Source organism: Grammomys surdaster, unplaced genomic scaffold (assembly GCF_004785775.1).
Source record: "Grammomys surdaster isolate TR1022 unplaced genomic scaffold, NIH_TR_1.0 125565, whole genome shotgun sequence".
Classification (NCBI taxonomy): Eukaryota; Metazoa; Chordata; class Mammalia; order Rodentia; family Muridae; genus Grammomys; species Grammomys surdaster.
In genome coordinates, this window is record NW_021620412.1 from 338,978 (window position 1) to 354,292 (window position 15,315).

A 15,315-nucleotide genomic window follows, 5' to 3' on the forward strand; every position below is an offset into this window, starting at 1 on the left:
GCAGAGTGTTGTCCCGAGGGTCCCGGGCCCCACCAGTGCTGAGCAGACTCCTCGTCCACAGTGGCAGCCCTGCAGACGGAGATGGAGAGCCTGTCTCTGCACCTCTTCTACATGCAGAACATAGACCAGGACGTGCGTGACGACATCCAAGTCATGAAGCAGGTGGTGAAGAAGACGGAGATGGAGAAGATGCATGCAGAGATAGAGAAGAAAAAGCAGGTATCCCTGGAAGCCCGCAGGTAGCCCTTCGACAAGCAACCCTCTCCTCCACAGGAGATGCTCAGCCTCAGTGGAGAATTGACCACGGACTCTCTTTCTTTCAGGACCTGTTCGTGGACCAGCTCACTGAAAGGTCACACCAGCTAGAAGAAAACATCGCCCTGTTTGAGGCTCAGTACTTGTCCCAGGCCGAGGACACCCGGGTTCTCAGGAAAGCAGTGACTGAGGTAAGAGCCACCTCCAAAGCCGGCAGGAGCAGAAGGCCCTCCACCCCTTCGCCTGCACCTGGCCTGGCAGGTTCAGCAGGACAGCACCAGCGCGTCTCTCTGTAAGCCATCACCACCAGCAGTGTCTGTGTCTTACCCCCTCTTCAGGCCACCACAGAGATTGATGCCATTATCTTGGAGAAGAAGCGTATCCTACAGCAGTGGACCACCAGCCTAGTGGGCATGAAGCACCGTAATGAGGCGTACAGGACGGTGATGGATGCTTTCAGGTACCACGCCCGTGAGGGGCTGCCAGGGACACTGTGGTCCGGGTGTGCCAGCAGAACTGCTCCACACAGGAGCAGTATCAGGACCCATACTTATCTCCATCCTTCTGTGTCCCCAGCATCGGGAGAAGCCAAGTCCCCAGGTCAGGCTTCCAGGTTCCAGGCTGGATATCAGAAAGAGATGTTTGTCTGTGGGAGACAGAGGTGCCCCTTCAGTCTCACCACCCAAGTAGAAAAGCTCAACCCTTCCCCGGTTGTTCTGGATTGTTCTGCCCCGGGGCCAAGTTCCCTCCAAAATCCCATTTCAGTTCCCCTGAGAGGAAGGGGTAACCAGAAGTTCCAAAGTGATGGGAATTTGATTCCATAGGTGGCTTGCTCATGGCTCACAGGCTGGTCTGCTCTGCCTTGACACCTATAGAGGCCATGAGAGAAAGCGGCTGCAACTGGCCTACTAGGTGCTGAGTGCTGGGAAGATGGCTCAGAAGTTAAGAGAGGATGTTGTGCTCCCAGAATATCCAAATTCAGTTCCCAGTGTCCACGTCAGGCAGCTTATAACCACCCATAACTCTGGCTCCTGGAGGTTCAGCACCCTCTTGTGGTCTCCTTGGACACATGTGAGTGCATGTGCACACCTAGACACACACACACACACACACAGACAGACACACACACACACACACACACAGATACAAACACATGCAGAGACAGACACACACACACATATAGAGACAGACAGACAGATATACACACAGAGAGAAACAGACAGATACACACATATGCAGGGACAGACAGACAGACACAGAGAGACAGACAGATGCACACATACAGAGACAGACAGGCACACGTGCATGCACACATGTGCACGCGCGCACACACACACACATACACACACACACATAATTTTGTAAAGAAATAATAAAGGCCAGAGGTGCAGCTTAGCAGAGACAGCCTGCCTCGCATGCATAGGGTCTAGGCTCCATTCCCTGTACTGAGAGGAAAAGGTGTGTGTGTATGACAGCTCACTTAACAAACAAAAACACAAGACTTTTTTATGTGGATAATAATATTGGATTTAAAATATCCATTTCTGTTGGTTTTTTTGTTTTTGCTTTTGTTTTTCAGTCAGCAATACTAAGCCAAAGGTAGCTTTGTGGAACTGTCCAGGAAAATTATGCACAAAGGTTGTTTTCACCTTAAACACACAGGCAGAGGAACCAAGACCAGCTGGGTGGGTGCAGCCTGCTTCTCTCTGCCTTCCTGCAGTTTTTGTTGTTGTTGTTGATTCGTTTCACGTGTGTGTATCTGTGTGTGTGTCTGTGTATGTGTTTGTGTGTGTTCATATATGTGTGTATGTGTGTTTCTGTGTGTGTGCACATGTGTATATCTGTGTATCTGTGTGGGCATGTGTATGGTGTGTGTGTGTTTGTATGTGTGGCCACATGTGTGTATGTGTGTGTTTCTGTGTGTCTGTGTGCACATGTGTGTGTGTGTGCACGTGTGTGTATGTGTGTAAGCATCTGTGTGTCTGTGTATGTGTGTGGTGTATATGTGTTTGTGTGTGTGCACACATGTGTATGTGTATCTGTGAGTGCACATGTGTGTGTATAAGTGTGTGTGTGTGTATTTAAGACAGAATTTCACTGTGTAGCTCTACCTGGCCTACAAACAACTATGTACTCCATGCTGTCCATGAAACCTCCCATCTTTCAACATAGTATGCTACCCCAAGCCTTTCTCCTCTGCCTAGAGCTGTCCCTGTATCACCCGAGCAGCACTCCAGTTACCCGGTGTTTGCTGAGAGGCTCCCGGGTGCTTCACACTCAGGTACTGGGGGTAGAGGGTTGTCATGCTTCATGACTTTCGGCTGTTGTATAGGCAGAGTCTGGGCTTGTTCTGACTGCTGAGTGCCATGCCACTTTTCAATATTATTATCAAGTCATGAGCTTCTGGCTTCCAAAGCCATTTGTAGTGCCAAAGAGGACTGCGACCGTCACACACACCCGGTGGCATCCTAAAGCCCAGACATCTTGCATATTGTCTGTCACCTGCTAAGCTCAAACCAGTTAGACTGGGGAAAGTAAACATCTTGTATTTTTGTGGTTTTGCTTGCTTGTTTTTGAGACAGCCCCACTCCGTAGCCCTGGCTGTCCTGGAACTTGCTCTATAGACCAGGCAGGCTTCAAACTCAGAGACCTACCTGCCTCTGCCTGCTAAATGCAGGTGAGAGGTGTCCCCACCACTGCCAATACTCTGAATTTTAAAATATGCACTCCTAGAATGTCAGGTGGAGATTTTAGCAATCTATGTACATACATGTACACGTGACCAGTAAATGGGCCTCTGCCTCTAACTGTAACTGACATGCCAAGACCCCAGAAGCTGGGAGGCCATCTTTTGATGAGATCACGTGGGCCTATGAATTCAAGGCCAACCTGGGTATCATAGTGAGAATATTTCCCCCAAAATGACAGAAACAAACAAAATCAGGTGAGCCTGCTTGGCGGACACCAACATGCCATGAGGACTGTTCACTGTCTGGCCAAGCGTGGTGGTGAGTTCAAGGCCAGCCTGGTCTACACATAGTGAACCCCAGACCAGCCAGGGATACATAGTAGGGCTCTTAGAATTCTTGTTTTAAATAAGAAAGGTAAGATACTGACACTGGAATTGTCAGGATGAAGGGGAGTGAAGTTTCACACACAAAAAGTTTCAGCTTCCGCCTCCAGGATGCATGTGTTGGGGAAGTTGCTTGTCTCGTGACTCTGGGCATGGAGCCCAAGCACTCCGTGCATGCTAGGCAAATTCTCTACCACTGGGTTATATCCTCATCTGTCTGTCTGTCTGTCTGTCTGTCTGTCTGTCTATTATTATTGAAGCAGGCCTTACTCTGTAGACCCACCCGGCCAGCCTTAAAAGTACAGCCAACCTACATCTGTCTCCTAAGTGTGGGATCATGAGTGTGTGCCACCACACTAGGTCAGTTTTGAGACAGAGTAGTTGGAATGACGGGCCCACCCCGTCCAGCAGGCTCAGCATCTGTGCCTTTAAAACTTGAGGTGAATTATGAGCTTTTCCATAGGAGGATGCCATGGAAGACAGAGAAGCTGAAGTGGGCCCCACCGTCATCCCCAGACACACAGTGAGCTGTGGACCCCACTGTCATCCCCAGCCCTGCTGTGAGCTGTGAGCACCACTGTCAGTCCCAGCCCTGCTGTGAGTTGTGGACCCCACTGTCATCCCCAGCCACGCAGTGAGCTGTGGACCCCACCATCAGCCCCAGCCCTGCTGTGAGCTGTGGGCCCTGCCGTCATCCCCAGCCACACCGTGAGCTGTGAACCCCCACCGTCATCCCCAGCCATGCTTTGAGCTGTGGACCCCACTGTCATCCCCAGCCACGCTGTGAGCTGTGGGCCCCGCCGTCATCCCCAGCCACGCAGTGAGCTGTGGACCCCGCCGTCATCCCCAGCCACGCTGTGAGCTGTGGGCCCCACTGTCATCCCCAGCCACGCTGTGAGCTGTGGGCCCCACCGTCATCCCCAGCCATGCCGTGAGCTGTGGACCCCACTGTCATCCCCAGCCACACAGTGAGCTGTGGGCCCAGCCGTCAGCCCCAGCCCTGCTGTGAGCTGTGAGCCCCGCTGTCAGCCCCAGCCACCCGTGAGCTGTGGACTTCAGACAGGTGACTTAATGAACTGTGCTTCAGCGTCTGCGTCTAGAACAGGGTGACGTCATCCTTACGGGCAGGTGAACCTCCCAGAACAACACCCGGCCCTTGGATTCATTCCTTTCCCCTTATAATCGTAACATCAAAGACTTGTAAGCTTGGGTTCTCAACAGGTTCCATCACTGGTCCTGCTGATACATTAGGAAATAGTCATTGAGGGCCGGAGAGATGTCATGGCTAGGGAAATGCGTGCTGCACAGGGGACCTGAGTTCAGCCCCACAGAACCCGTGTAGGAAAGCCAGGCAAAAAGGTTTTCTCGGGGCTGGTGAGATGGCTCAGTGGTTAAGAGCACTGACTGCTCTTCCAGAGGTCATGAGTTCAAATCTCAGCAACCACATGGTGGCTCACAACCATCTGTAATGAGATCTGATGCCCTCTTGTGGGGTGTCTGAAGACAGCTACAGTGTACTTACATATAATAAATAAATAAAATTTTTTTAAAAAGTAAAGGTTTTCTGAGACAGAGTCTGTCCGTGTGGCTCTGAGCATCCGGGAGCTTGCTATGTAGACCAGGCTGGCCTCAAACTCACAGAGTCCTGCCCGCCTGCCTCCGTCTCCTGAGTCCTGGGATTAAAGACATGCGTCACCACATCTGGCTAAAAATTTACCTATTTATGTATTTAGTGTAGATGTGTGTTTTGCCTACATGTATGTCTATGCAGTACACATATGTGCAGTTTACACAAAGGCCCGAAGACATCTGATCCCTTAGAATCAGGGTTATGGATGATTGTGAGCCACCATGTGGGTGCTGAGACTCAAACCTGGATCCTCTGGAAGGACAGCCAGTGCGCCTAACCACTGAGCCACCTCTGCAGTTAAGGGTGCACACACACATTCCCAGGACCACACCACTGTTATACTGGCGTTCCTGGGTCATGTAGGGAAGCAGGCTGAGCAAGCCAGTAAGCAGCATTCCATCATGGCCTCTGCTCCAGTCAGTTCCTGCCTCCAGGTGCCCGCCTTGCCTTCCCTTAATAATGGACTGTACGTAACCTGTGAATCAAACAAACCCTTTCCTCCCCAAGTTGCTTTTGGTTGGTGTTTTATCACAGCAACGGAAAAACAAACTTAGAAGACACACATACAGAAATAAATAGCAGTCAAGAGTTGGCACCTGGGGTGGAGAGATGGCTCAGAGGTTAAGAGCACTGACTGCTCTTCCAAAGGTCCTGAGTTCAATTCCCAGCAACCACATGGTGGCTCACAACCATCTGTAATGGGATCTGATGCCCTCTTCTGGTGTGTCTGAAGACAGCTACAGTGGACTCATCATATATACATAAAAAAAATTTAAGCCAGGCGGTGGTGGCACATGCCTTTAATCCCAGCACTTGGGAGGCAGAAGCAGGCAGATTTCTGAGTTCGAGGCCAGCCTGGTCTACAGAATGATTTCCAGGACAACCAGGACTATACAGAGAAACCCTGTCTTGAAAAATCAAAAAGAAAATATTAAAAAAAAAGTTGACACCCAAATTATCTCTCTGTGTGTGGAATCTACTCATTGAAACTCCTCTGAGTGGAAGACAGCCATGTACCCCGCGCCTCCAGTGTCTCAGCTGTGACCAGCTTACCTGTAACAGGCCCTACTCCTGTGGTTTTTCAGGGAATGTGAACACCAGGCGAAGTCCATAGACAGTGAGATTGAAGCCTACAAGAAGTCCATCATGCAGGAGGAAGAGAAGAACGAGAAGCTGGCCCGCTTCCTGAACCGCGCAGAGACAGAAGCCACGCTGGTGCAGAAAATGACCACCCAGTGCCTAAGCAAGCAAGAGGCTCTGCAGACCGAGTTTAACACGTACCAGCTTGCCCTGCAAGACACCGAGGAGATGCTGAACAAGAGCTGTGTGGTAAGCCATGGCCCCAACCCCAACCTCTGCCCTCCACCAGCCCACAGTTGGACATCCATGGGCATGACCTACCCACGGCTCTTCCTTCACAGGAACACTCGGCAGTCTTGAGCGAACTCCAGGTCGCCCGCCAGAATGTCCATCAGGAGCAGGAGTTACGGCAAAAGATGGACTTGTCCATCCTGGACAAGCTGCAGGAACACGGGACCTCCAGCAAGATGACCAAGTACTTTCAACAGCTCCTTCGGAAGCTTCAAAAGGAAAACACCAACCTGGTAGGTAGCTGCAGCAGACAGAGCAGGGGCTGGTCTGGAGCCAGAGACGTGAGCGAAGGGTTGAGGGGGGGAAGGGGGGCTCATTACTTTGTTTCTAGATGGCAAGGGAATACTTTCTATAATTATTTATTTATTTTTGTTTGGTTTTTTTTTTTTTTTGAGATAAGGTTTCTCTATGTAGCTATGGCCCTCCTGGAAGTTGGTATGTGGACCAAGCCGGCCTCGAATTCAGACATCTGCCCGACTCTGCCTTCCCAAGTACAGGGACTAAAGATGAGGGCCATCACACCCAGCCCTATAATTTATTTTAATTAATTACTTAATTTACTTTCTGTAGGGCTAGCGATGGAGCCTAGAGTCCAGCACATGCCAATGCCAGGCTAGTGGTGTACCACTGAAGAGACCCTCGGCCCTCCTTATCCTCCTTCTTCCTAAGACAGGGTCTCACATTGCCCCAGCTAGCCTCAAACTCACTGCTCTTTGTGTGAGTGTGTGTGTGTGTGTGTGTGTGTGTGTGTGTGTGAGAGAGAGAGAGAGAGAGAGAGAGAGAGAGAGAGAGACCTTGAATTTCTGACCCTCCTGCCTCACCTCTTATAGGTTTATAGTATAGGCCTGGGCCACCACACCCAGTTTATTGAGGTAGGATGTATGTGAGATTCTAAGAATGGCTGCAGGGCTCCCCAAGACATTTCTTTGTTTTGAGACAGGGTCTCACTACGTTGCCTGGGCTGACCTTGAACTTACGCCACAGCCCAGGCTAGGATCAAACTTGAGATCAGTATGGCTCATTAGTCTCTTGAGCAGCTGGGATGACACATCCAGCTAATAATTTCTTACTGTAAAAAAAAAAAAAAAAACCTGGGGAGCTTGCATGCGGTCCCGGGTTCTGCCCTCCAGCATAGAGCGGGGTGGGGAGGAGAGGAGGAAGCAGGAAAGAACACAGAAAGACACAATGAAAGCTGTAAGAGGCTGTACTCCTGCTGTCCAGGAAACCCTGTCTACATTTCTTTCCTTCTGTCCTTCTGCATACATTTAGACACACACACACACACACACACACAATCATGCTAACACTGCATTCTTGTTAAATATCTGGTTTCAGGTCCAATCAAATACATTATTTATTAGTTACAGAGAACTGTGACACAGTTCTGTTTTATTTCATTTTTTGAGACTCTCTCTCTGGAGCCCATTTTCCCAGGGATTTACCACGGAGCACATGCTGGCCACAGACCCACGGGTGTCTGCATGCCTCCGCCTCTCAAGTGCTGGTTGGATCCCTCTGGAATCTCTGTCTTGAGTGGCCCTGAGGAGGACATTGCCCCGCCCGCTAAGGGAGCATTGTCACCTGTGTCCGGCTGAGTACACATCCCCACAGGAGGGCTGCTCTGTTATCTTCTCACACCACATAGTCTTAGGAAGAGAGTCTGGCCCCGGCCCGGCCAGCGCAGGTCTGTACTATCAGCCGCCCCACACCGTGCGTGCAGATAACACCCCAGCCCAGGCTCTCTGGTTCCGTCCTGCAAACTGGGCGATGGGGAACACAGGAGTGTCTCTTCGGCTCCCTTGAGAACCTGAGCACTCATCTAGCTAGGCCCTGGGGGTTCAGCTGTCTTTCCTGTTCTCTCCAAGTGTGGCAGAGGACTGGACCTGCCCAGTAGCCAGCCACTGGTCCTTTCATGGTGGCCACTTGTCAGGGGTAGACGTGGCTGTTTCCACGTGTCCTCCTAAAAGGACAGCCGCTTGTACCGCAGCCTTGGCACCCGTAATTCACACATACCCTGGCAGGAGGGGAGCTCATTTCTGCCCTGACTGGACACAGCTGGCAGCAGCTAATGCATATACGGCCCCCCGGCTGGATCTCCTTGGAATGTCCTTCCCTTGGGAGCAGGGCAGGCAGCCAGAGAAGGTGGTCCCAGGTAGTTTTGAGACTCTAGGGGTCATGGTGGGTGTGAAGTAGCCTGCCCACCCCTGTGGCTGCACAGGCCAGTCTTGTCTTCACACAGCCCCGTCCTAGACTGGACATGAACCATCACCACCTATTCCCACCAGAGGGCAGTAAAGAGTCTTAGGCTAACAACTTGTGTGTTACCATGGTTTTCTAACAGAAGTGGAGCCCTTGAAAGGGGACGCGGGGGGGGGGGGGGGGTACTCGAAAGCCCTGTGAACTGGCGACAGGTGCACTGGTGACAGGTGTGGGAGGGAGGGAGCCCGTCTGGGGAGAGGATCAGAAGGTGGCAGTCACGTTCTGTCTGGAGCTGATGCAGGAGGAAGGGGAGAAGGGTGCAGAATCTCATCATAAACTCAGAGGCAGCATGGAGGTCCTGGGGTTCCCCCGGGTGGCCAGGCTGCTTTCCTTGGGTAGCAGAGGGTTGTGTTCCACCTGAACACAGTGCAAGAGGAAGAAAGATACCATGCCCTGAAAGGGATCCGGACAAGGAGTCCTACTGTGCACTGCACAGCCATTAAAAACCAGCTTTAATCTCAGCACCTGGGAGGCAGAGGCAGGTGGATCTCTGTGAGTTTGAAATCAGCCAGCACTCACAAGGAGAGACTTTCTCAAAAAAATTTTTTTTTAATTACATAAGAAAATGAGACAGGCTCTGTCAGACTGAAGACATCAGTAGAGTGTGCTCTCCCGAGGAGCACAGGAGGGCACAGGAGGACATACACAACACTGGGAGAAAGGGAAGGATTCCAGGTGTTCCTTCTGGTGGCTTTGTGACAGAGTCACCCATGATTCAACACCCCCTCTCCCCAAACATGTGCCCTGTTTTTGTTTACAAGGAAAACCAGACACGGGCAGCTTGCTTTCTCCTCTCCTCTCCTGTCCTCTCCTCCCCTCCGCACCCCTCCCCTTCCCTTTCCTCTCCTCTCTCCTCCTTCCATCCCTCCCTCCCTCCCTTCAAGGTCTTACTATATAACCCTGGTTGACCTGGAATTCAACATGTAGACCAGGGTGGTCTCAGACTCGTGGTGATCCTCCTGCCTCTACCTCCCAAGTGCTGGGATTAAAGACATGAAGCAGCCAGGAGCAGATCTCTGAGTTTGAGGCCAGCCTGGTCTACAGAGCAAGTTCCAGGGCAGCCAGGGCTATACAGAGAAACCCTGTCTCAAAAAAATAAACAAACCAGCCCCCAGCCCCCCCCCTTTTTGAGAAAGAAAGAGTGTGTCTTCTGTAGCCCACACTGATGTCCCCTCAGCATCCCATGAGCTGGGATCACAGGCACATGCCTCAACAACACTTTCTTGTATGCAAGCGCTCTCCATTGGGTAAGCAGGCCCCTTGTGCTTTGTGGTGGTCCTTGCAGGTCCTTGAGATACAGGGCCAGTTAGCTTCCTCCCTATCGCACTCAGGGATCTCTCCGGTATACCCTCGGAATTCTTGTCGAGGACACAGCAGTCTAGCGCGGCCAAATGGCAGCGAACGCTCAGACCTACAACTGCCCTTCATGCCCTCAGGTGACACACCTTTCAAAAATCGACGGCGATATCGCCCAGGCCACCCTGGACATCACCAACACCAACTGCAAAGTCGACATGCATAAGAAGACGCTGGCAGAGCTGGACAAGGAGGTCAAGCGGTTCAACGAACTCATCACCAACAGCGAGAGCGAGATCGTCCGGCGGACCATCCTCATCGAGAGGAAGCAGAGCCTCATCAACTTTTTCAACAAACAGCTGGAGCAGATGGTGTCCGTGCTGGGGGTGAGCCACCGCCCTGAGCTCCGAGCCACAGCCCGGGAGCTCACAGACCGCCTCCATCCCCTCCCCCATCACAGCAGTGAAGTGTCCATGTGGCCATCGTGCTATTGGTCTCACAAGACCAGGAAGGAAAGGGTCTGGGCTGGGTGGCACAGCTGCTCCCGGCTCTGTAACTGGAACCGAATTCCACATCATACACATCTGGCGTGGGCCTTCTTTTGATCTTGTTTGTTTGTTTTGGGGGACAGAGTCTGGCCATGTGTCCCTACTGGACCTAGACCGTGAGGTCCTCCTACCGCCCCAGCTTATGAATGCCGTGTGCCACCACATCTGGAGTCTTTTGGTTTTCTTAATGGCTTGTGAGCCACACGGACACATAGCTGGCGGCCTGGACTTGACCTACTACTAATACTGCCCTAGGAAATGTGTCATGAATTTGAGGCCCCAGGTCCCACCTGTCTCCCAGGCACCTGTAATCTGAGGGCCAACTGTGGGCTTCAACTCAAGTAAATCAGAAAGGCCTGGTGCTGAAGAAGCCCTAAACCTTGATGGTCTGGGGTCAGAGGACAGTATGGATCCTGGCTGCAAGTATACAAAGTCTCCTTGTGGGACAAGTGGTGCCCACTTGTGAGGATTCCCTGTGCCCCTAGAGTCAATGCCTTGAGTCATGATTATCCATAGCCCACTCCGAAAGAAGGCCTGCAGGGAGCTAGCTCAGTCAGTCATAAGGATATGGGGTCACCCCGCACCCACAGTAAAAGTCAGGCATGGGACCTCTGCACCCCAGGGCTGGGAAGGAGGCTGGAGGATTGCTTGTAACCTGCTGACCAGTCAGTCAGTCTAACCAACCAGTGAGTAACAGGTTCAGCAGGAAACCCTGTCTGAACAAACTAACGCTCAGTGTGGAAACCTCACCCCCGTGGGTACACAAGCGCGCGCGCACACACACACACACACACACGTATACACACCACACATAATAAGTGCACGCCCGTGGACCCCCAGGCTCATGCTTCACTATGATTGAATCTCCCTCAGGGAGAAGAAGCTGGACCCCTGGAACTGGAGATCAAAAGGCTGTCGAAGCTGACGGAAGAGTCCAACACCGGAGTGGCTGAGGCGCAGATGACCTGGCTGCGACTGCAGCAGGAACTGGTCCAGGTCACGCACGAGCGGGAGGAGCAGCTGGTGTCCGTGGACCAACTGAAGAAGGAGGTGCACATCATGGAGCAAAAGAAGCTTCGCATAGAAAGTGAGCCTGGGGCGCCCTGGGGCAGGGACTACGCAGCCCTGAGCTCCTACATTAGTGCTCCTCCAGCCACGTGACTCCCAGACCACACCTATAACCCCAGTAGTCGGTGGGCGGAGCCTGTAAGTTTGAGGCTGGTCCCGGGCTACATAGAAAGACCCTGTTTCAAAACAAAGCAAGCCACGAAAATGCTGAAGCCACCTAGCCTGTCAGCGTTATTCACCCGTGCTCCCGAGGTGTGTGGGGCACGGGAACAAAACACTCCTTCAAGGGAACTGCGGAACTCAGACAAAAGCAGCCAATCTCCTCAACCCCGCCCCTAACTAGAGTTAGAGCCTTCTGTTCCCGCCCACCACAGACCTCAGAAGCACAGTTGAAAACCCTTAGCCACTCGGAGCGGTGGGTCCCATCAGGTTGACCCTGTGCTCAGGAGAAACGACCTTACAGCAGCAGCCTCACCAGCTGCGTCTGAGACCCCAGGGCCTGCCAGGGTCACCACCAACATACAGCACCCGACTGGGACTTCCTGCATCCCATGTGGCCCAGTTAGGTCCGGAGCTACTGTGCCTGCCCACTTCCCAGAGAGCCCACCGCATCCCCTCACAGCCGTTGGCCCCTCACAGCTACCTAGCTGCTGGGGAGGATCAGGTGTGTGGCTGCCTGGCACGGAAGGGAAGAGAAGTGTGGGAAGGCAGAGCTGACTGGATGCGAAGCCCCCCACCCCCAACCCGTGGGTGAGATCAGCTGGGGCAAAGATAACCACATGCAAAGCTCTGAGCCAGCCAAGGACACTGGTGTGGGAATGGCAATGAACAGCAGAATTGTGTAGTGTGTGCTTGTGTGCGTCCTGTACCCTGCTGTTTTTTTTTACACCAAAAAAGGCAAGAGCATCTTTTGTTCTTTCTCCTTCCCATCCTGCTTTCCCCAGATACCCAGAGCATCTGAACCCCACGCACCTCTGCTCTCTCGGCCCCACCCACCCTTGCTCTCGGCCCCACCCACCCCTGCTCTCCGTCTGGGCTTCTACCGCGCTTGGTCCTTGCAGTTCCCTCCAGGGATCAGGCTTTGGAAAAGAAAGTCCAGGAAGAGGCACCCCCTGTCCCCCAATCCGTGGAGGGGCACCTGGTTGAGTCAGACCGGGCAGGAAGGAGCCACAGGAGGACATGGCTGCTGCCTACTGAGGACTCCTAACCCTCTGTCATCCCTCCACTTGCCTGTCCCCTGCAGACAAGATTGAGCATGAGAAGAGGGAGCAAAAGATAGTGAGCCGTCACATGAGGGACCTGGACAATGACCTGAGCAAGCTCAACATGCTGCTGGACAAGAACCGGTGCAATTCAGAACTGCTGGAGCAGAGCAACGTGGTGGCCGAGACCGAGTTCGTGCGCACGTTGAAGGTCAGTCCCACCCACCGCACCCTCAGGTGTGGAGGGCCAGCCCTCTCATGGGCACGCAGGTCCTCCATCTGGGCAGCCTCCCTAGAGTGGCTCGAGGAGGGATCGTGCTGTTGGTCTGAGGCCTCGAGGGTCCTGAGGAGCTCTAGGGGCCACGAGCCTTCCTCACAGCTCTCCTTGGTCCCCACAGGACGCAGAAAGAGAGACCATCCAAATGCAAGAAAAGCTGACCGAACTCTCTGAAGAAAAGGCCGCCCTCCTCAACAGCCTGGTGGAGGCCGAGTGAGTAAGGCCATGTGCTAAAGGTCACCAGGCTCGTGAGGAGTCTGTGGGGAAGGTTGGCCTCCAAATATTGGCACCACTGGGTTACCTCTGAAGGCCCAGGAGAACCACAGAACCACCATACAGATCTGTAGAACACCTCTCGGCAGCAACCACCAGGCGGGCCAATCACCTCTGGTTATCGAGGGGTTTCTCTGAGATAAAACTTTATAAAGTTAACCTAATTTCTATGAAAAACAAAAGAAGTGATACACAAACCCAACCCTAAGTGTTTTACACTATAACCAAGCATTGAGGGTAGAAAAGAAAAAAGCAGGGAACTGGCTCAGTAGATGAGGGAGCTTGCCACGTAAGCATGAGGACCTGAGTTCAAGTCCCCAGCACCCACGTAACCCAGGCAATGGCCAGGTGTGCCACAGCCCCAGATGACAGAGCTCTGTGAGAGAGACCTTGTGTCCTGAGAATACATGAAGATTGTATTCAGCAGGAAACCCGAAGTCTTCTGGCTTTGGTATGTGCACAGGTGCACTCCAAGCCCCGGGCAGAGGCGGGGTTTCTGTCACCCCAACTAAAACCACTCTGTTTCTGACACTGCCTCTTCTACCTCCGAAGACACCAGATCATGCTCTGGGAGAAAAAAATCCAACTGGCCAAGGAGATGCGCAACTCAGTGGATTCTGAGACCGGGCAGACGGAGATCCGTGCCATGAAGGCCGAAATCCATAGGATGAAGGTAAGCTGTCCAAGCGCCCCGGGGGTGGGGTGGGGGGAGATTCCCGGGGGAGACCTGCCGCTGCACAGTGACTACACTCCAGCAAACATGGCTGCAGGCTCTGTGTCACCACCCACCTCTCACACCAGGATCTGCCTGCACCGTGCAGAATGTAATCCTAAAACAGCCAGGAGATACACGCCGCCTCATGAAATGTTGTTTTATCTCAAGTCAAAGCAACCAAGGCCCTCTGATCTTTTCAAATACTGGTTGTAAAGCTGGGTTCCCCAGCCCGTTAATCCCGCTGTGGGACAGAGAGCCTCATATGGGCTGGTGTGGTGTCCACATCTCTAATACCAGCAATTTGAGGCCAGCCTGGTCTAAACAGCGAGTTCCGAGCTAGCCAGGGTGACACACTGTCTCAAAAAAACAAAAAACAAAAAAACAAAAAAACAAAAACAGCTGAGAAAACCAGGTCCAGAGGGCCCTCATTCCATCTCTGAGGTGTAGCTCGACTTCACTAAATCACAAGTGACCATCAGTTTAAGGTTCAAGACCTTAAAGACAAAAATAAGAGCCATTAGTGGCTGGAGAGATGGCTCAGTGGTTAAGAGCACTGGCTGCTCTCCCAGAGGTTCCAGATTTGATTCCCAGCACCCACATAGCAGTTCGCAACTGTCTGTAATTTCAGTTCCAGTGATCAGGTGTCCTCTACTGGCCTTCACGGGCACCAGGCACGCACATGGTGTAAAGACATGCATACAGACAGGATGCCCATATACGCAGAGTAAAAATTTAAATAAAAAAAAAAAACTTGGGAGGCAGAGGCAGGCGGATTTCTGAGTTCGAGAGTTCGAGGCTAGCCTGGTCTACAGCGTGAGTTCCAGGACAGCCAGGGCTACACAGAGAAACCCTGTCTCGAAAAACCAAAAAAAAAAAAAAAAAAAACAATAAATAAATAGATCAGGGTCGGAGAGGTGGCTTAGAAGTCAAGAGCGCTGACTGCTCTTCCAGAGGTCATGAGTCTAATTCCCTGTGACCACGTGGTAGCTCACAACCATCTGTAATGGGATCCGATGCCCTCTTCTGGTGTGTCTGAAGATAGCTACAGTGGACTCACCTACATGAAATAGATAATTCTTAAAACAAAAACCAAAACCTGAAGATCAAGCCACTTTAAAAAAAAATACATCAATTAATCAATTAGATTAACTAATCAAGAGCCGGGCGGTGGTGGCGCACGCCTTTAACCAGCACTTGGGAGGCAGAGGCAGGCGGATTCCTGAGTTCGAGGCCAGCCTGGTCTACAGAGTGAGTTCCAGGACAGCCAGGGCTATACAGAGAAACCCTGTCTCGAAAAACCAAAAACAAAAAAGATTAACTAGTCAAAGCGACATCGTTTTCCAGTGGA

General features: G+C 52.2%; 1 protein-coding gene across 2 annotated transcripts in view; it reads left to right on the forward strand.

The window, feature by feature from the left end:
* Positions 1-15,315, forward strand: part of Ccdc40 (coiled-coil domain containing 40) — a 41,890-nt gene that overhangs the window by 16,338 nt on the left and 10,237 nt on the right. For both annotated transcript variants that reach the window (XM_028786734.1, XM_028786733.1), the window contains 10 exons: positions 62-219; positions 324-446; positions 594-715; positions 6,044-6,287; positions 6,380-6,562; positions 10,025-10,270; positions 11,306-11,519; positions 12,744-12,913; positions 13,101-13,192; positions 13,805-13,925. In XM_028786734.1, the coding sequence (XP_028642567.1) occupies positions 62-219; positions 324-446; positions 594-715; positions 6,044-6,287; positions 6,380-6,562; positions 10,025-10,270; positions 11,306-11,519; positions 12,744-12,913; positions 13,101-13,192; positions 13,805-13,925 (1,673 nt within the window). The remainder of the gene's footprint in view (positions 1-61; positions 220-323; positions 447-593; positions 716-6,043; positions 6,288-6,379; positions 6,563-10,024; positions 10,271-11,305; positions 11,520-12,743; positions 12,914-13,100; positions 13,193-13,804; positions 13,926-15,315) is intronic.